At 43.2% G+C, this 20677-nt stretch overlaps 1 protein-coding gene across 4 annotated transcripts in view; it reads right to left on the reverse strand.

Annotated features, from left to right (window-relative positions):
- The window catches only part of LOC123992869 (multiple epidermal growth factor-like domains protein 6), a 106848-nt gene that overhangs the window by 38898 nt on the left and 47273 nt on the right, over nt 1–20677 (reverse strand). For all 4 annotated transcript variants that reach the window (XM_046294465.1, XM_046294464.1, XM_046294466.1 and 1 more), the window contains exons 5-14: nt 19208–19330; nt 15385–15507; nt 14671–14796; nt 14363–14485; nt 6353–6475; nt 5855–5992; nt 5468–5590; nt 5131–5253; nt 4554–4751; nt 4309–4440 (exon numbers count right to left, since the gene is read on the reverse strand). In XM_046294465.1, the coding sequence (XP_046150421.1) occupies nt 4309–4440; nt 4554–4751; nt 5131–5253; nt 5468–5590; nt 5855–5992; nt 6353–6475; nt 14363–14485; nt 14671–14796; nt 15385–15507; nt 19208–19330 (1332 nt within the window). The remainder of the gene's footprint in view (nt 1–4308; nt 4441–4553; nt 4752–5130; nt 5254–5467; nt 5591–5854; nt 5993–6352; nt 6476–14362; nt 14486–14670; nt 14797–15384; nt 15508–19207; nt 19331–20677) is intronic.

Consider the following 20677-nt stretch of genomic DNA (forward strand, 5'->3'; position numbering starts at 1 on the left):
CACACTAGCCAGGGATGACCCAAAACAACAGGTGTAAAAGGTGAACAAAAAATCAAAAAAGAAATGGTCTCACTATGGTTACCAGATACAGTGAGGGTTAAAGGTAGTGTTTCATATAATATACTGGGGAGAGGACTACCATCCAAGGCAAACATGACCGTGGGCTCCCTAACTGTCTGAGAGGAATGTCATGTTCCCGCGCCCAGGCTTCGTCCATAAAACAGCCCTCTGCCCCAGAGTCTATTAATGCACTGCAGGAAGCTGCCGATCCGGTCCAGCGTAGATGGACCGGTAAGGTAGTACATGTACTTGACGGAGAGGACCGTCTAGTAGCGCTTATCAGTCGCCCTCCGCTTACTGATGAGCTCTGGCCTTTAACTGGACATGAAATGACAAAATGACCAGCGGAACCGCAATAGAGACAGAGGCGGTTGGTGATTCTCCGTTCCCTCTCCTTAGTCGAGATGCGAATACCCCCAGCTGCATGGGCTCAACACCTGAGTCAGTGGGGAAAGACGGTAGTGTCGGAGAGAGGGGAGACACAGTTAACGCGAGCTCTCTTCTATGAGCTCGGTGACGAAGATCTACCCGTCGTTCAATGCGAATAGCGAGTTCAATCAAAGAATCCACGCTGGATGGAACCTCCCGAGAGAGAATCTCATCCTTAACCTTAGCGTGGAGTCCCTCCAGAAAACGAGCGAGCAACGCCTGCTCGTTCCAGTTACTGGAGGCAGCAAGAGTGCGAAACTCTATAGAGTAATCCGTTATGGATCGATTACCTTGACATAGGGAAGACAGGGACCAGGAAGCTTCTTTCCCAAAAACTGAGCGATCAAAAACCCTTATCATCTCCTCTTTAAAGTTCAGATAATTGTTAGTACACTCAGCGCTTGCCTCCCAGATAGCTGTGCCCCACTGCCGAGCCCGACCAGTAAGGAGTGATATGACGTAGGCAATCCGAGCTCTCTCTCTGAGTATGTGTTGGGTTGGAGAGAGAACACTATATCACACTGGGTGAGAAAGGAGCGGCACTCAGTGGGCTGCCCAGAATAACATGGTGGGTTATTAACCCTAGGTTCCGGAGGCTCGGAAGAACCGGAAGTAGCTGGTGACACGAGACGAAGACTCTGATACTGTCCTGAGAGGTCGGAGACCTGAGCGGCCAGGGTCTCAACGGCATGCCGAGCAGCAGACAATTCCTGCTCGTGTCTGCCGAGCATCGCTCCCTGGAACTCGAGAGTAGAGTAGAGAGAATCCATAGTCGCTGGGTCCATTCTTGGTCGGATCCTTCTGTTATGCAGGTGAATGAGGACCCAAAAGCAACTTGGCGAAAACAGAGTCTTTAATCCAGTAAAGTAAATCTACAATCATAAAGCATAATTCCACTCGTAATGACGAGAACAGACTGGAGACTCGATCATGAACTGCAGGTTGCCTCGGGAAGGCACTTGAACGTAGCAGACTCAGACACCTGCTCACCACGCAGCATCTGAGGGAAACATGACACGACAGGGCGATACACAGCACGGTGAACAATAGACAAGGATCCGACAGGGCAGAAACGGAAAACAAGGGGAGAAATAGGGACTCTAATCAGGGGGAAAGATAGGGAACAGGTGTGGGAAGACTAAATGATTGATTAGGGGAATAGGAACAGCTGGGAGCAGGAACGGAGCGATAGAGAGAAGAGAGAGAGGGAGGAAGAGAGAAAGAGGGGAACGAACCTAAAAAGACCAGCAGGGGGAAAACGAACAGAGGGAAAAGCAAAATGACAAGACAAAATAAGACAAAACATGACACAGACATGACGCTTAGTATTTAGGCCAAAGAGTTCAAGCTTGGTTTCATCAGACCAGAGAATATTCTTTCTCATGGTCGGAGAGTCTTTAAGCGCCTTTTGACAAACTCCAAGCGGGTTGTCATGTGCCTTTTACGGAGGAGTGGCTTCAGTCTGGCCACTCTACCATAAAGGCTTGATTGGTGGAGTGCTGCAGAGATGGTTGTCTTTCTGGAAGGTTCTCCCATCTCCCAAGAGGAACTTCACCTCCCTGACCAAGGCCCTTCTCTCCCAAATGCTCAGTTTGTCCAGGCGGCCAGCTCTAGGAAGATTCTTTGTAGTTCCAAACTCCTTCCATTTAAGAATGATGGAGGCCACTGTGTTCTTGGGGACCTTCAATGCTGCCGAAATGTTTTGGTACCTTTCCCCAGATCTGTGCCTCGATACAATCCTGTCTCTGAGCTGTACGACCCCATGGCTTGGTTTTTGCTCTGACATGCACTGTCAACTGTGGAACCTTCTATAGACAGGTGTGTGCCTTTCCAAATCCTGTCCAATCAACTGAATTTAACACAGGTGGACTCCAGTCAAGTTTTAGAAAGATCTCAAGGATGATCAATGGAAACAGTATGCACCTGAGCTCAATTTCAAGTCTCATAGCAAAGCATCTGAATATTTATGTAAATAAAGGTATTTCTGTATTTGTATATATCTAAAAACCTGTTTTCACTTTGTCATTCACCTTTTTTTTATATAAACAATTTTATAATAAGCCTGTAACGTAACAAAATGTAGAAAAAGTTCATAGGTCTGAATACTTTCCAAGTGTAGGTTATGAACACCTGCTCTTTCCATGCCATAGGGAAGAGGATACCTAGTCGGTTGCACAACTGAATGCATTAAACCAAAATGTGTCTTCCAGATTTAACCCAACCCCTCTGAATCAGAGAGGTGCGAGCGGCTTCCATAATCACCGTCATCGGCACCCATGGAGCAGTTGTTGTTGGGGGTTAACTGCCTTGCTCGAGGACAGAACTGCAGATTTTTCCACCTTGCCGGCTCGGGAATTCGAACCAGCAACCTTTTGGTTACTTGCTCAACGCTCTGCCTCCCGCAGACTGACCAGGTAAATCCAGGTGAAAACTATGATCTCTTATTGATGTCACCTGTTACATTAAATCCACTTCAATCAGTGTAGATGAAGGGACGGAGACAGGTTAAAGAGATATTTTAAGCTTTGAGACAGTTCAGACATGGATTGTTTATGTGTGCCATTCAGAGGGTGAATGGGCAAGACAAAATATTGAAGTTCCTTTGAATCGGGTATGGTAGTAGGTGCCAGGTGTACTGGTTTGTGTCAAGAAATGCAATGCTGCACGCTCAACAGTTTCCTGTCGTAACGGTATTCGTCGTCTGAAGAAGAGGAATCATCGGACCAAAGCGCAGTGCGGTAAGTGTTCATGCTTTCTTTATTAAAACTGAACACTATAATAAAATAACAAAGGGAATCACCGAAACAGTCCTGAAAGTTGCAAACCACTAAACAGAAATTAACTACCCACAAAAACCCTGTGGGAAATAGCTACCTAAGTATGGTTCCCAATCAGAGACAACGGTAGACAGCTGTCCCTGATTGAGAACCATACCCGGACAAAACAAAGAAATACAAAAACATAGAAAGAAGAACATAGAATGCCCACCAAAATCACAACCTGACCAAACAAATAACAATAGAAACATAAAAAGCTCTAAGGTCAGGGCGTGACACCTGTGTGTATAAAGAATGGTCCACCACCCAAAGGACATCCAGTCAACTTGACACAACTGTGGGAAGCATTGGAGTCAACAAGGGTCAGTGTCCCTGTGGAACGCTTTTGACACCTTGGAGAGTCCATGACCCGACAAATGGAGGCTATTCTGTGGGCAAAAGGAGTGGGGGGCTGCAACTCAAGGAAGGTGTTCTTAATATTTTGCATCCTCAGTGTATAATAACATTAAGGATGGAAACATTGTAGCTGTCTTCTTTCCAAGCTAACAATGAAAACCTAATAAGATGACTAAAATGCCATTCTCTGCTACGTTTTCAATCTTCCCCACTGGTCAGGTAAAATGGATTCATCATAATGTAACTCTTCTTGGTGTGAATTTGAACACTAGTCCAAAGGAGGATGTTTAAATGTATAAAAATGACTGATGGTTTTGGATTTATCCCCACATTCCACTCAGAATTATATCCCTGGTTCAGGTCAAGCCCAAAGACACTCAATAATCATGCTTGGTTGTGAAACAATGGCTTCTGGCCTCTTTCTAACAACCCTGGCCTGGGAGATGTATTCTGTCTGTTGTGGACTTGGCCTGTCTCCAGGCCAGATCTGGGTTCAAATACCTAACCCCGAGGACTAACCAACCAAATAACTGCCTGCTCAATAATAGACACTGAATAACACTGAAACTCTATCAAGTGATAGATGATTTCCAAGGGTTACAGTGATAATAAGAGAAGCTGGGGAGAGAAGAGGAGAGTGACTTACTCTCGTTGCAGATGACGCCAGTCCATCCAGGTGTACATTCACAGTGTTCTCTGTCCGCCCCACACACTGCTCCGTTCTCACAGTCAGCACAGCTCACACCACAGTCATCCCCGAAGGAATCATCTAGACACACTGAGACACACACACGCACATAGTCCTGTAAAACCATGGCATGATTTACCGTTTCTGCCACATATGTCACATTGAGCATCAACCAGACATGTATGTAAGCACTGATTTGCTACCTATGTGGCTGACCAGGGTGAGTTCCCCTCTCTGTGCCTCTTCCTCCTGGTCTTCACCATAGGGTGAGTGCTGGGCTGCAGTGTACTGCAGGAGCTGAGGGGGCCGTCGGAACAGCAGATCTGGCAACCTGTGCACTTCCAGATCCTCATCTGCATCATCCTCCTCTTCATCGTCATCCAGGTCACTGTCGTACAGCGCTGCATTGGGACAGACAGACAGGCGGAGAGGAGACACTCAGAACACATTCACATTGATCACATTTACATTACATCTAACTATACTATACTGTATTATACTATACTACACTATCATTTACATTACATCTAATTATACTATACTGTATTATACTATACTATCATTTACATAACATTCATGTGAATACTTAAAGTGATTGCATCATTACTATAGTCTGCTGTTAGAAAACCTCACAAATGTCTCTCAGAGTTACGTTTACACGTTTAAAGACAATGTATACACATTCACTGTGAAATTACAGAATACTAAAGTATATAGTATAGTATAGTATAGCATAGCATAGCATAGTACAGTATAATATTATGATCAAATAGTACTCACGGATGCAGGCTCTGTGGTCGTGGTCCAGACGGAAGCCCAGTCTGCAGAAACACTCGTAGGTCCCCGGGGTGTTCACACAGTAGTGTTCACAGACAGAACTCTCTGCCAGGCACTCATCAATGTCTGACAAGACCACAGAACAAAAGGAAGTACTTTGAAAATTAACACGGTACTTTTTTCAAGTGTATTCTATTTCCATTATCAAAACTAGAACAATGAGTTTTTAGACACTGTCAATGCATAATCATCCCTGTCTTATCAAATACTGTAAACTCAATCCAGATTCAATTTGAACCTAGATAATGAGTGGATAAGGGTCAACGTATTGTCCTCTTACCATTGCAGCCACAGCCGTCTGGATGGAGCCTATAACCAGCCTGGCAGCTGCACTCATAGCCCCCTGGGTTGTTCTTACAGAACTGACTGCAGCACGCCTCCTCACTCTCACACTCATCACTGTCTGGGGAGGTGCAACAAAAGATGATTGTTCATTTGGGCACGCAACGGAAAATATTTAAAGACATTTTGGAACGGAAATTGAAAAAGGGCATTTGAAGTCCTAATAATCCCTACCTGTTTCAGAAAAGGCCCATATTTGATCTGTTGCTTCTATACTTATCGTAGAGACAGAGAATGACTATAACCAGGAGTTTTTCTTTACCTTCTGACTTGACCAGGAAAAACTCTGGGCTTCAACAATGATGACCCAACAGAGAGTACCTACCCACACAGGTCTTCCTGTCCTCAGCCAGTTGGTATCCTTGGTTACAGGAGCAGAGGGGTCCGTTGGTGGTGTGTTCACAGTGGTGGGAGCATCCTCCGTTGTTCTTCTCACAGCTGTCCACGATCTCCATCTCAATACCTGCAAATAGGAGGAAACAACCAGTCAAGTGAAGGCTGGCACCCAACAACAGTATCTGTTTGCAATAAACCAAAACATTAGCCATCACTCACACATTAGCTTCACAAGAACATACTACAATTAGGGTCAGATATTTTTCCTTATCATGTCACCTGACCAGGACTAACTACTCCTGACCTTTGTTATAAGCCTACGACGATGGACCAGACTTCTTCATGGTCAGAAAAAAACAATTGGCTACTATGTTGCTACGCAACTGTAATTTTGCCTGCTTTAGTTGAATTTACTGATTGTAAAGTTGCTTTGGGTAAGAAGAGCATTTGCTAATTGACTCTAATGTAAATTATCATGTATACTCACGGTAGCACTGTTTTCCGTCAGCACCCAGCTCAAAGCCAGGGTTACACACACAGCTGAAGGAGCCGCGGGTGTTGACACAGCGATGGGAACATATGGCCTGGCCTGAGCTGCACTCATCTATGTCTACAAAAGATAGCATGATATACTGTAAGTCAATAGGGCACAGTCCCATAGCACAGGTAGAGATTACATTACAGGGATCCGTGGAGTAATCATTGTTATTCATATGAGGCTATGAATGAGGTTCCGAGGGGGAAAAGTGCTTCTGGTTAAGAAATTGCCTTTTGTACTACTTGACATGTGGGTGAGTGACCTTTCGTCATAGTAATGCTAGAGCACAGGCATGGTGGTGGGCTGCTCTTAGTGATTATGAAGCGTACCGCAAACACACACATGCACACACACGCAAGCACGCACACACACATACACACAGAATGTTGTGTTTAATGAAGTTGCCTGAACCCTATAGCCTTCTAGCCACCCCATGTTATAGTAGTATCATCCAGCCGTAGCGTTAATCAGCTTAAGACCCCACACACAGTCATGGTACATACGGCCCCGGAGGGCCGGGTCATAGAGCCTCAGCTCTAATGGCCCCGGGACAAAGGCAACTCTCTGATGAATGCCACCTTTGTTTTGTCCAGGTGCACTGATTTTGGAGAATAACAAACGTCTACATTACCGGAGTCTCAGTTAAACCACCATTAAAACTCAATGTTCACATGTTGCTTTACACGAGTGTTGAAAAGTGAGAAAGTTCATGAGACGGATAGAGGTGATGGCTATGGTTTTTCCGTGACCAATGAGGGCTAGACTTGCTTTCTTAAGAGGATTCAGGGTGATGGAGATTCATAGACAAGTTCGGAAAAGTCTCTTTCAGGACATTTCTGGGAAGGTTGTCTGCATGTAACAGCATATTGAAATATGAGTGTGTGTGTGTGTGTGTGTGCATTTCCAGACATACTTTCGGAAAGTTTTCAGACCCTTTCACGTTACAGCCTTATTCAAAATGTCCTCATCAATCTACACATACAATAATAACCAAGCAAAAACAGTTTCTTTTAAATGTTAACAAATTCATAACATTTATAATTTATAATATTAACGTAAGTATTCCAACCCTTTGCTATGAGACTTGAAATTGAGCTCAGATGCATCCTGTTTCCATTGATCATCCTTAAGATGTTTCCACAACTTGACTGGAGTCCACCTGTGGTAAGTTCAATTGATTGGACATGATTTGGAAAGGCACACTTCTGTCTATATTAGGTTCCACAGTTGATAGTGCATGTTGGAGCAAAGACCAAGCCATGAGGTCGAAGTAATTGTCCGTACAGCTCAGAGACAGGATTGTGTCGAAGGACAGATCTGGGGAAGGGTACCAAAATATGTTGGCAGCATTGAAGGTCCCCAAGAACACAGTGGCCTCCATCATTCTTAAATGGAAGAAGTTTGGAACCACCAAGTCTCTTCCTAGAACTGGCTGCCCAGCCAAACTAAGCAATCAGGGGAGAAGGGCCTTGGTCAGGGAGGTGACAAAGAACCCATTGGTCACTCTGACAGAGCTCCAAAGATCCTTTTTGGAGATGGAAGAACTTTGCAGAAGGACAACCAACTTCGCAGCACTCCACCAATCAGGCTTTTAATGTAGAGTGGCCAGACGGAAGCCACTCCTCAGTAAAAGGCACATACCGCCCGCTTGAAGTTTGCCCAAAGGCATGTAAAGGACTCTCAGACCATGAGAAACAAAATTCTCTGGTCTGATGAATGTCAAGCGTCACGTCAGGAGGAAACCAGGCACCGCTCATCACCTGGCCAATACCATCCCTACGGTGAAGCATGGTGGTGGCTACATCATGATGTGGAATGTTTTTCAGCAGCAGGGACTGGGAGACTAGTTAGGATCAAGGGAAAGATGAACGGAGCAAAGTACAGAGAGATCCTTGATGAAAACCTGCTCCAGAGTGCTCAGGAACTCAGACTGGGGACAAAGGTTCACCTTCCAACAGGACAACAACCCTAAGTACACAGCTAAGACAACGCAAGAGTCTCTGAATGTCCTTGAGTGGCCCAGCCAGAACCCGGACTTGAACCCGATCGAACATCTCTGGAGAGACCTGAAAATAGCTGTGCAGCGACGCTCCCCATCCAACCTGACAGAGCTTGAGAAGATCTGCAGAGATGAATGGGAGAAACTCCCAAAATACAGGTGTGTCAAGCTTATAGCGCTATACCGAAGAAGACTCGAGGCTGTAATCGCTGCCAAAGGGGCTGAGTTAAAGGGTCTGAATCTTATGTAAACGTGATCAAGTTTGCAAAAATGTATAAAAACCTGTTTTTGCTTTGTAATTGTGGGGTATTGCGTTTAGATTGATGAGGGGAAAAACTATTTTAAGTCTATTTTGGAATAAGGCTGCAATGTAACAAAATGTGGAAAATGTGAATGGGTTTGAGTACTTTTTGATTACACTGCCTACAAAATGTAACCTTTATTTATCTAGGCAAGTCAGTTAAGAACACATTCTTATTTACAGTGATGGCCTAACTCAGCCATACCCTCCCTTAACCCGGACGATGCTGGGCCAATTGTGCACAGCCCTATGAGACTCCCGACAAGGTCGGGTTGTGATAGAGCACAGAATCAAACCAGGGTCTGTAGTGGCACCTCTAGCACTGAAATGCCATGCCTTAGACCAATGCGCCACCCGGGAGCCACATTTGTGTGTGCTCTTACCAGTGGTGAAAAAAGTACCCAACTTTCATACTTGAGTAAATGTAAATATAATTTAATACAAAATGACTTAAGTAAAAGTGAATGTCACCCAGTAAAATATTACTTCAGTAAAAGTATAAAAGAATTGGGTTTAAAATATACTTAAGTATCAAAAGTAAATGTAATTGCTAAAATATACTTAAGTATCAAAAGGAAAAGTACAAATCATTTCAAATTCCTTATATAAAGCAAACCAGAAGTCATTATTAAACTTTTTTATTTTAACGGATAGCCAGGGGCACACACCAACACTCAGACATCATTACAAATGAAATGTGTGTTTAGTGAGTCCACCTGATCAGAGGCAGTAGGGATGGCCAGGAATGTTGTCTTGATAAGTGTGTGAATTGGACCATTTTCCTGTTCTGAAAAGCATTTAAAATGTAACGAGTCCTTTTTGGGTGTCAGGGAAAATGTATGGAGTAAAATGTACATTATTTTCTTTAGAAATGTAGCGAAGTAAAAGTAAAAGTTGTCAAAAATATAAATAGTAAAGTACAGATTCCTAAAAACGACTTAAGTAGTGTGATGGATAATGTTATGTTGGTGCTTTTCTAATAACCAATGTCTGTGTCTGTGTTCTATGTTTGTGCTCTGTGTTCATGCAAGTGACTGATTGAACGAATCCTCACTAGTAGCTGAAATTTGGCTTCCTTAGGCAAGTGCCTTAGGAGAGCAGTTATTTATCAACAGTCCTATGTGTGATTCGGAAAACGAGAAGGAGAGAGACAGAGCGCTGCTCCTGAATGAGGGACACCTGTCTCTAGTCTATTTTACCATTAACTTATGGGATATAATTAAGTTAAGATGGAGTCAAGGGTTGTCAGTGTAATTGTATTTGTTATTTTGATTTAACAGGCAGTGTTGTTTTTTGGGGATGTATGGATGATGATGTGAGTCATGTGTCCAAAGGGGAATTACCATTGTATCGAGTGATATATGAAGAAGTGTATTGCTGTTTTTTGTATACTTTGTCTTTGTCTTGTTGCAATAACACATCTCACCAGATTGGGTCTGCTGGAGGGTTGGGATTTCTCCCTCTGACTCCCTGACCCTGTATCTCTGCGGTGAAATGATAGGGGAGTGTAAACCAATTTGGGAGGGGGAATAGTTTCAACTGTATGTTGTTATTCTTTTTGACATTTGTCTTAGACATCTGTATTAAGAACATTGATAGTAGTGGTAATAATGCAATGTAAATAATGTTATAATGTAAATCATTTGTTTGGATTTCTGGAATCTTAAGTGCCCTAAATCCAACTGCTGTTCTGGTCTGTCCTTTCTTGAGGTTATGGCGAAGGTGACCACAGATGGTATAGAGATGCATGGAATGGATCATTTGACCAAGAACACTGTGAACTTCAAACCCCCCCCTAACCGGCTGATGTAATGGCAACAATGGCGTTCAGTATGGTCCTTCACCACTTCCACCGTGAGACTTGAGTCCAAGCCAGTGTCGTGTCTTTGGCTAAGCCGGATTAAGTGATATGACATGCTATTCTATGAAATAATTTTTCTGTAATTAATATTACCTGACTAAGCTAATCGGGTAAATGTAATTAACTGGAAAGTCGGGGCACCACGAAAGAATGTTTATAGAGCTGTTATCTTCCAAATAAACTTAAAGACCTAGTAATCTTTAACATCAATAGCAGTCAATATGTAATTGTCACCTTATTTAATCTCATCTGAAAGTTGTGAATTCTTGGTTATCTTCACGAACCCTGGCTAACATGTTGAATCAGCTATACGAAGTTTGGTTTAATTATTTATTTACTAAATACCTAAATAATCACACAGAATTACATCTACACAGAATGGATCATACATTGATTACAAATGATGTCATAAAGGAAAACGTCCCTAGGGGACGGAACCGACATGACAGCTGGTTACACAAAGAAAGGGGGTTGGGTTTTGAATGAAAGAGCGGGAAGACTGAGTAACAAAGGGAGAAGCTATGCTATCGTAAATAGAGTATCTTATGCATTCTAAATTGCTGCCCATTTGGAAAAGGAAAATGCAATAAATATTTACTCTGAGCTGCTCTTCGATCGATTGGTCGTAGATGGGAGGCCTGGTTGACCTTTGAAGAATGTCTGGTGGTAGAATGGATACTTGGTAGTCCCGTTATCGTGTGGTAGACAGATACTCTGTCCGTCCTCTCCTAGCCCACGTCTACAGTTGCTGCGCTAATGCAACGGCTAGCAGGTATCACTTCTTTAGTGAATAAGAGTTCAAAGTTCATACCAAGTTGCCATATTTTAAGCTCATGCTATATTCTGGCTGGTATAGTCGAAATTCATCCTTCCGGCGTTTAGGTCGTCACCTTCACATTGAAATTTGATGCTAATTTCGTTAGGTTCTTGCTGAGGATGGCTTAGTTCTGTAGGTGGTCTTTGTCCTTTCAACGTGGGGATGGTAAGTCCTCGCGTCCTTGGAACAGGAAGTTAAATTTTCGTCAACGGGTTTATATAGTGGTGAAAGAAGGGCGTGTTTCATAGTTTTACAACCCATGTCTGTTCACTTGGGCGGAGCCTCTGAGTGAGCAGAGTGGTGTTCTTCTGACAAACCGTCCTCTCATTAAGAAGCTAAAAATTACATTTAATCTTTTCACAAATTGTTTCATATTTAAACATTTAAATTTCATAATTCCATGTGAATCTGACAACTAGAATGGGTAGATTTTCCAAGATACAGTTCATGTCGTCCTATCATCAGTAATCATGTCTCAGACGCCAACTGAACTGACATCATATTCATTAAGTCCCAACCCATACTTTCAACTGGTTGGATTACCGAAATATGGTTCCGTTTCCCATCTTTTATGACGTCACCAGATTCTCTCTCAATGTTAACAAAGGCTTTAGAGTCAACTCTATAGAGTAGAGAGAGAGAAAATGGGAAAGGTATTTATGGGGGTCATAAACCTCCCCCATCAGGCCAACGTCATGACACCAGCAACCTGTACACATCATCCAGTCGAAGCTATCAACTGCCTTTTCTCTCATGTCTTTTCTCTCAAGAGTGCGACATGAGTCCACGTAGAGTGAGCATGGAGAGAGATCCCGTCCAAACTTCTCTCATGCTGCTGGTGTACTGGTAGGAAAATGGACAAAGACATAATGTACTGTAAAGGACAGTGCCGACTATGGTGAGACATTATCAAGGGCCATCCACTTTGAACATGTGCCATTGGGAGGACGAACTGAAACACTATATAAAAAAGAACATGAACAAATTACAGAAGAATGAGTCCCGGGAGAGAGGGGGGTAGTCAACCATACCCAAATTGATTTAGGTTTCTCCAAAATGATTATTTTGGGATATCATGTTGATTTTGGAGGTCTGCACACTGCGAAATTTATAGTAATTAAGACTAAGAATGCATTGAGATATCAATCTGTCATTACCACAAATGGGGGCTGTGATGATAATAGTTAACGCTAGAAATATCAGATGAAAATACTGTATGTAAATGTGCATTCTGCCAGGATCGGTGTGCTAAATTGAGGGTCTTAAATTTAAGTGATAGAACCAACGTGAAGCACTAAGGGCTGTCATTCTAAATTTTGGTTGGATAATTTATCACAAGTTCTAATTATGATTTGGAAAGGTGAGGCTTCTAGAGACAGAGCTATGCCTCTAAAATGTGAGGAGAGCCACTAGATTGTAGCTTGGGCCATCCACTTTGGGCCATCCACCTTACCTCAATCTCATTCTTATCAATGTTGATCTGAAACTGTTAGAATTTGTGCTCTCTCTCTTCCCTGTGAAAGTCAATATGCATATGCCCTAAACCAAATTCAGGAGATCTCTAGAGAAAATTGGCAACACTAAAACAATTGCATAAATAGGCTCTGCAACACAGAGGCAGGTCAAGGGGGCACATGTGCAATCGTTGATGATGAATGTTTTACTTCTGTCCCAGATCACTCTTCTAATATGACTGATCTCGCGGAATACATTGCCACTGTTGCTAAGAATAATTCCCCACAACCAGAAGGACACTTGAAACTTGGTTGGAATCCCTGTTTGGAAGTTGAGGATCCCAAATTGCCAAATGGGCTGCAGCGTGTATTTTTTTCTTAGTTCTAAATTGTTATTTAACATGCTGTGTATGTGTGTGTATTTTTGATACTTTCACTCCCGTTAATAGAAGTGTAACACTTTATTATGATAGTATTACAATACTAATTAGATTGTATAACCCAGAATGAAGGGTTTGAAATAATGAAGTGTCTGATTTTATGTGTTGATTTCCCTAATTCTAATAGAAATAGGATACAGAAGTTAAAATCTAAAGCTTACCTTAAAATGTAATGATTATTAACACAAGAGGATGGAATGTGATGGAACATTTTATATTGGTGCTTTTCCAATAACCAATTTCTGTGGTCATGCAAGTGACTGATCGAATTCTCACTATCAATATCTGCAATTTGGCAGTATGCCCAGACCCTTGTTTTGAGAGCGAAAGATATATCAGTTTTGAGGTTTCAGCTTAGAGAGAAGAAGCCTCTTGAGGTATTGGTCTGTCACATGCATGACCCAGTATTGGTCAGTCACATGAATGAGGCAAATGTTGATGATTAACTGATTATGAATGATGAATAAGGGGTGGCAGGTAGCCTAGTGGTTAGAGTGCTGGGCCAGTAACCGAAAGGTTGCTGGATTGAATCCCTGAGCCGACAAGGTAAAAATCTGTCATTCTGCCCCGGTAGGCTATCATTGTAAATAATAATATGTTCTTAACTGACTTGCCAAGTTAAACTTTTTTTTTTTTAAATAAGCTCAATCATGGAAAAATAACTTGTCAGTATACAGTGGGGCAAAAACGTATTTAGTCAGCCACCAATTGTGCAAGTTCTCCTACTTAAAAAGATGAGAAAGGCCTGTAATTTTCATTTTCTATAAGTCTTCACAAGGTTTTCACACACTGTTGCTGGTAATTGAAGAGTACCTATGATGAAAATTACAGGCCTCTCTCATCTTTTTAAGTGGGAGAACTTGCACAATTGGTGGCTGACTAAATACTTTTTTGCCCCACTGTATAAGAGAACTAATGGGACTGCCCCAGTGGAGCTCCTGACTGACATGTGTATTGAGTTGGTTTGAACCTCTCCAGCGCGCTGATAATAAACAATGATTGACTCCGAGTGTACCTGTGTAGAATTTCCATGACAGTAGTACTTTCAAGTATTTTTATTTAAGTACTTTACACCACTGGCTCTTACCCTCACAGCCCTGGCGGTCACCGGCCAGCGAGTACCCAGGCCTGCAGCTGCACTCTGCTCGACCATCCACAAAATGACACAGCTGGACACAGCCTGCACTCCTGTCCACACAGGGGTCCCTAACTGATAGACAGACAGACAGACATGGGGCAGACAGTTTTACGTAGTCATATCCTGGTCACGCTATGACTGAAAACTGCCTCCTGTTCTTTATATGTAACTCTTTGCTCTCCATTCTAACATAAAGTGACTACTATTGTAAGCTGTAGGGGAGTCAGAGCACCATATCCAATCTAGTCAGGACTCACGCTCGCAGTGCTTCCCATCCCTCTTCAGTTGGTAGTTCCTACGACACTCGCACTTGTAGTGGTCGTTGTCCATGTCCACACACTTGTGTTCACAGCCGCCATTCTTCACTGAGCAGGAGTTCACAGCTTCATAGTTGGGACAGACAGACAGACAGACAGACAGACAGACAGACAGACAGACAGACAGACAGACAGACAGACAGACAGACAGACAGACAGACAGACAGACAGACAGACAGACAGACAGACAGACAGACAGACAGACAGACAGACAGACAGACAGACAGACAGACAGACAGAATAATTGAGCAATACAGGACTGACTGACAGACTAGAGAAAAACATATCTTCATGCTGTAGCAAACTACCTCAAATTAAGATCCTACATCTGTACTTTCGCTAATGTAGTCTTTGATCACCATTTGGTGAGTAAATGTGTAACCCTTCCTAGAGACTGGTCACTAAAATATGAATTAAAAGAAGGAAGAGCCATATTGTGGACCAGCACCGTCTTTTCACACCGCCATAATGGAAACGTGTGATTACAGGAAGCTCTAAAGACTGGAAATGGGATAATTAGAGGTTGCAGGTAATGAGTAACCGTGACTGAGACCTGAATATTGGAGTATTAGTTCTCAATGCCTAAATCAATGCCTAATCTTGAGTTGTGCGAACGACCGGGATCAAATCTGGTCTCACATGGTCATTACTCACCAATGCAGGTCCTTCCGTCAGTGTGCATGCGAAAGCCCTGACTGCACTCACAGTGGTAGGAGCCTGCTGTGTTCATACAGGTCTGCTGGCAGCCGCCATTCAGCTCCTCACACTCATTCACATCTACAGAGCAGACCGATGGACAGACAATCAAACCTGGGTTCAAAAAGTATTTTAAATTGAGCATTCACTTGAGCCTACCTTGAGTACCATATGGGCAGAGTTTGCACTTTTGCTAGTATTTTGCTAGAACCAATGCCCTTGAGCCAGGCAAGCAGAAAAAGGTATTCAAAATGATTTCACATACTATTTGAACCCAGGTCTGGAGACAATATTCTCAGACACTTGCTGCAGAACAAATCCATGTTGATAGGAGAAGGTTGTGCCAATGAATTCCCCGCATGGGCATTAATGAACAATGAGGTGTGTTGATGGTGTTTGAAGGAATGCTTTATAATGATGGAATACTTCACAAACCTTTAGACAACATTTGTGACTTGAGCACTCTAACAGACATGAATCCACACAGACCACATTCATTAGGAGACTCATATGTGTGTTACAGTGTCTGCGTCATGAATGGCACAATGTTCATTTTATAGTGCACTACTTTTGATGTGAGCCCTATAGGCCCTGGTCAAAAGTAGTGCACTAAATAGCGAATAGGATGCCGTTTGGGATGCAAAGTTTTCATGGGTGTTCCAGAGGAGAGCGTTAACCTGTTACTCCTACCCCCTACTTTTTCGAACATTCTGTTAAAAGTCGCGCAACATTTCAGCGCCCTGCTGCTCATGCCAGGAATATAGTATATGCATATGATTAGTATGTGTGGATAGAAAACACTCAGATGTTTATAAAACTGGTTAAATCACGGCTGTGACTATAACAGAACGTGCGTTTCATCGAAAAGTGCTGGAAAATCTGATCACTGAAAATGGACAAATATATCCATGCGCGACTTGAACCCATTGATTCTTGGTTTCTTGGTCAAACAGACGCAAGGCAGCGCAGTTCTTCCGGTCTCCGACCGGATATTTTGGTTGAGATTTACCCGGACATTATTTCCAGACGGACAGCTAAAGAATATACATCGCCTCGTGATCAATTTGCTCGCTTATTAACGTGTACTAATACCTAAAGTTGCATTACAAAAGTATTTCGAAGTGTTTTGTGAAAGTTTATCGTCGACTTTTTTCATTTAAAAAAATGACGTTACGTTATAAGACGCTATTTTTTTTCGTTTATCACACAGTCTTCATAGATCAATATCTAGGCTATATATGGACCGATTTAATCGGAAAAAAAGACCCAATAGTGATTATGGGACATCTAGGAGTGCCAACAAAGAAGATGGTCAAAGGTAGTGGAATGTTTTATATTTTATTTGTGCGGTTTGTGTAGCGATGACTATACTAATTATTTTGTTTACGTCCCCTGCGGGTCTTTTGGGGTGTTACATGCTATCAGATAATAGCTTCTCATGCTTTAGCCGAAAAGCATTTTAAAAATCTGACTTGTTGCCTGGATTCACAACGAGTGTAGCTTTAATTCAATACCCTGCATGTGTATTTTAATGAACGTTTGAGTTTTAACTAGTACTATTAGCATTTAGCGTAGCGCATTTGCATTTCCAGATGTCTAGATGGGACGCCTGCGTGTCAGGTAGGAGCAAGAGGTTAAAGGCCCAAGTTATCGGGATGCTTGTCATGACTCACGACCGTGTCAAACGTAGGAATGTGGTAAAAAGATTTCGGCACTGAAGTTCTCTTTTGTTTGACATCAAGCTCTGTGAAGCATAGTTGGTCCCTGACGCAATAAGAAGGTTGGCTTGGTGATGGAAGTGATGACTTCACGAGAGACAGTTTTAAGAACACAATGTTTATGACCCCTTTATAGACGAACACACCATTTTGATACAATTAAATCATCCATTAATATGAAATCACCAATTGGGACACGCATTCTCTTTATCAGTGGAAGTTCTCGTACAGCGCTTTGCTGTTAACTGTAATGACTTGAAGTATGTTCTGACCACGTGACCGGATTAGAACAACCTCATGGGCTCTACTTATACCCCTATAATTGGAGTCCAGAGTTCTTCCTGGTCAGGAATTCCTCTGGCTCTAGTAATGACGATTCACCACTGGTTCACTTCTTTCAACACAGGTTGTCCACCATGCAGCAGACCTGAGTGTTTAGGACCATTCCAGAACCATTCACATGTGATACATTAGGCACATGTTCCATGTAGTTCCATGTTGTTCCATGTTCCAGGGAGCAGAGGCATGATGAGGAGACAACATTGCTGAGTGCTTCTCCAAGGAAAGTCAACGTTTACTACCCATCTGGAGAACACATCAGAGTCGAGCTGTTTCAACTACTTCCTGGTTCCTGCTAATCCCTAGTCCATATGGGCTTTGCACTGCAGGCTACTACTGGTCATGACAGTAGCACTGATTCAGAGTCAGACATATATTCACCCCCCTAATGGGTTGGGGCTACGGTAATAGGATCCCAGATCTGGGGTTAAGCTTGTGGGAATGCACTTATCCTCATAATGAACTAAATGCTACTTTAATTAAGTAACTTCCACTAGAAGAGGCTAAGGAGGGTCAAAGAGGAGGGCTGTCTGCCGTATAAGGAGCCTTGTCATAACCGGCACATAGATTAATGTGATCAGGTTGAAGGACTGAAAATCCACAATGCCAATCCATTTAGAGCAAATCCGCTGTCTCGCTGAGTGAGGATAAAGGAACTCCCAGCGTCCCCTGTGGCAGATGACATATTCAGGAAGAAAATCCTAAACTGTTGTTCTGAACCCTGTTCTTTTTTTCAAAAGTCTTCTTTCTTTAGTGGGCTTTTCTCAATACCTGAATGGTAATAGACTCAGTGAAGGTTTGGAGGGTAATATACTTAAGGTTCGCCGTGTGAGAGGATTTCAGCAGGACACAAAAGAAATCTTTCATTCAGACGTGAGGCTGAGACTCTGGGACTTGGGTTGGGGGTTGAATATTGTCTGAATGCCATTGTGTGACAGTCTTGAACTGTCACCCACATCTGTCTGACACCCACATCTGTCGCAATGGTCTCTTGACAGCTGTTTGGGGAGGTTTCTGCCCATCCCGCGCCTCTCAACTCCCACGCTCCACTCTCCATAGATTAACACCATCCTATGTGGAGGGTTGCAGACAGAAACATTTAGCACTGGCATGCTCTGTTCCAAAAACCAAAAAGGGTCTGTTATTTGCCCTTCAAAGTTGTTACAGAGCACACTAGCCCTGGAACATGGCTCTTACAGACTCCTACACCATTGCTCAAACCCTCACTAGAAAGTGACAACGTCCCATGTCAGGGGTCAAAGGCTAGGGGCACCTGTTGACACCTGCACCCCCCCAGAGCAACTGGGCATTAGCACTGTCAGCTAACTCAGCCAACTCAGCTAACTCAGCATGTTTCTGTCAAAACAAACAGGCAGGGTTTTGATTTTACGAGATGACCAGATCTCCATGCCTGTACTGATTGTGTTCCCTGTATGCGTGTGGTCCGCTAAGCTTTTTGTGTCTCTGTCTCTTCCTGTGTCTCTGTCTGAAGAGCCGGCAAGAGGACCCTGGTGGATAACCTATGCCTGATCTTCTCTATCCGTCCCCCATCACACACACACACACACACACACACACACACACACACACACACACACACACACACACACACACACACACACACACACACACACACACACACACACACACACACACACACACACACACACACACACACACACACACACACACACACACGAGACCCAGCTTGCCCTCTTTCTCACCCAAACAGGCCTTTCCGACCGGGCCCAGACGACTGCCCTCGGGGCACTTGCAGTAGAAGCTTCCAATGGTGTTGCAGCAATGTCCCTCACAGCCGCCGTTAGCAGTCGAGCACTCGTTGACATCTGGGGAAAGAAGGAAGGCCAAAACCTCCGTTTTCATAGCCTACAAACTGCACTGTAAGCAAAACTGAACCCAAATCCATTGTAAACCGTGGAGCTTTGGAGATTCTCCTTCTTCGGTTGATTCACTTCCCTCTGTCTTGTAAGACGTTTCTTCCTCAGGCATGAAGGAAATCTTAATATAACAGGTGTAGTAGACCTTACAGTGAAATACTTACTTACAAGCCCTTAACCAACAGTGCAGTTTTAAGAAAAATAAATTAAAGTAACAAATAATTAAAGAGCAGCAGTAAAATAACAATAGCGAGGTTATATACAGGAGGTAGAGTTATTAAAGTGATAATAAACATAGATAATAAACAGAGAATAGCAGCAGTGTAAAATAGGGGGTGGGGACAATGCAAATAGTCTGGGTAGCAATTTGATTACATGTTCAGGAGTCTTATGGCTTGGGGGTAGAAGCTGTTTAGAAGTCTATTGGACCTAGGTACTGCTTGCCGTGCTTGTAGCAGAGAGAACAGTCTATGACTCGGGTGGCTCGAGTCTTTGATCATTTTTATGGCCTTCCTCTGACACCGCCTGGTATAGATGTCCTGGATGGCAGGAAGCTTGGCCCCAGTGATGTACTGGGCCGTACGCACTACCCTTTGTAGTGCCTTGCGATCGGAGTCTGAGCAGTTGCCATAACAGGCAGTGATGTAACCAGTCAGGCAGGATGCTCTCAATGGTGCAGCTGTAGAACCTTTTGAGGATCTGAAGTCCTCCAAACTTTCAGTGAGTCCACTTCCCCTCACTTTGTAGACGTCCCAGCTGTCCAACAAAGGGCCATCTTTAAGATAGATCCAGCTTGAAGACAGACCCAGTAGTACTTTGATGACTCCGTTTCTAGAGAGAAAACTAAACCATGTTCTAACCTCAGTCCTGTTGTTCATCTGCCGGGGCCAATGTAGCTGGAAGCTAGGCATAAGGGACAGGGGAAGCTAGCTAGCTACATAATATAGCTTCCTAACCATATGCTTTGGTTAGGAAGAGCCCGGTAAAAGCACACTCTTTTCATCACTCCACAGACAGATGCTTGTTCCTAAATTGCGGTCATTACTTTGCATGTGAACGTCAGCAGGTATTTCCAATTAAATGGCGATGCTGACAGAGTCAGTCAGGGATGACTTTGGGCTCCTTGGTGCTGGTATACTGACTCCTATCAGCTCTTTTTTATAGTGATATTGTGCATCACCAGTGAGGAATGTCTTTAAAAGTGTGCATAGAGTAATGTTAAATGTTTGCACAATGTCATAGTTGGTTTCCTCACTTGCATATGGAGTAGCATTCAAGCTTTCTAGCTTAATCACT

This window comes from Oncorhynchus gorbuscha, linkage group LG13 (assembly GCF_021184085.1).
Source record: "Oncorhynchus gorbuscha isolate QuinsamMale2020 ecotype Even-year linkage group LG13, OgorEven_v1.0, whole genome shotgun sequence".
Classification (NCBI taxonomy): Eukaryota; Metazoa; Chordata; class Actinopteri; order Salmoniformes; family Salmonidae; genus Oncorhynchus; species Oncorhynchus gorbuscha.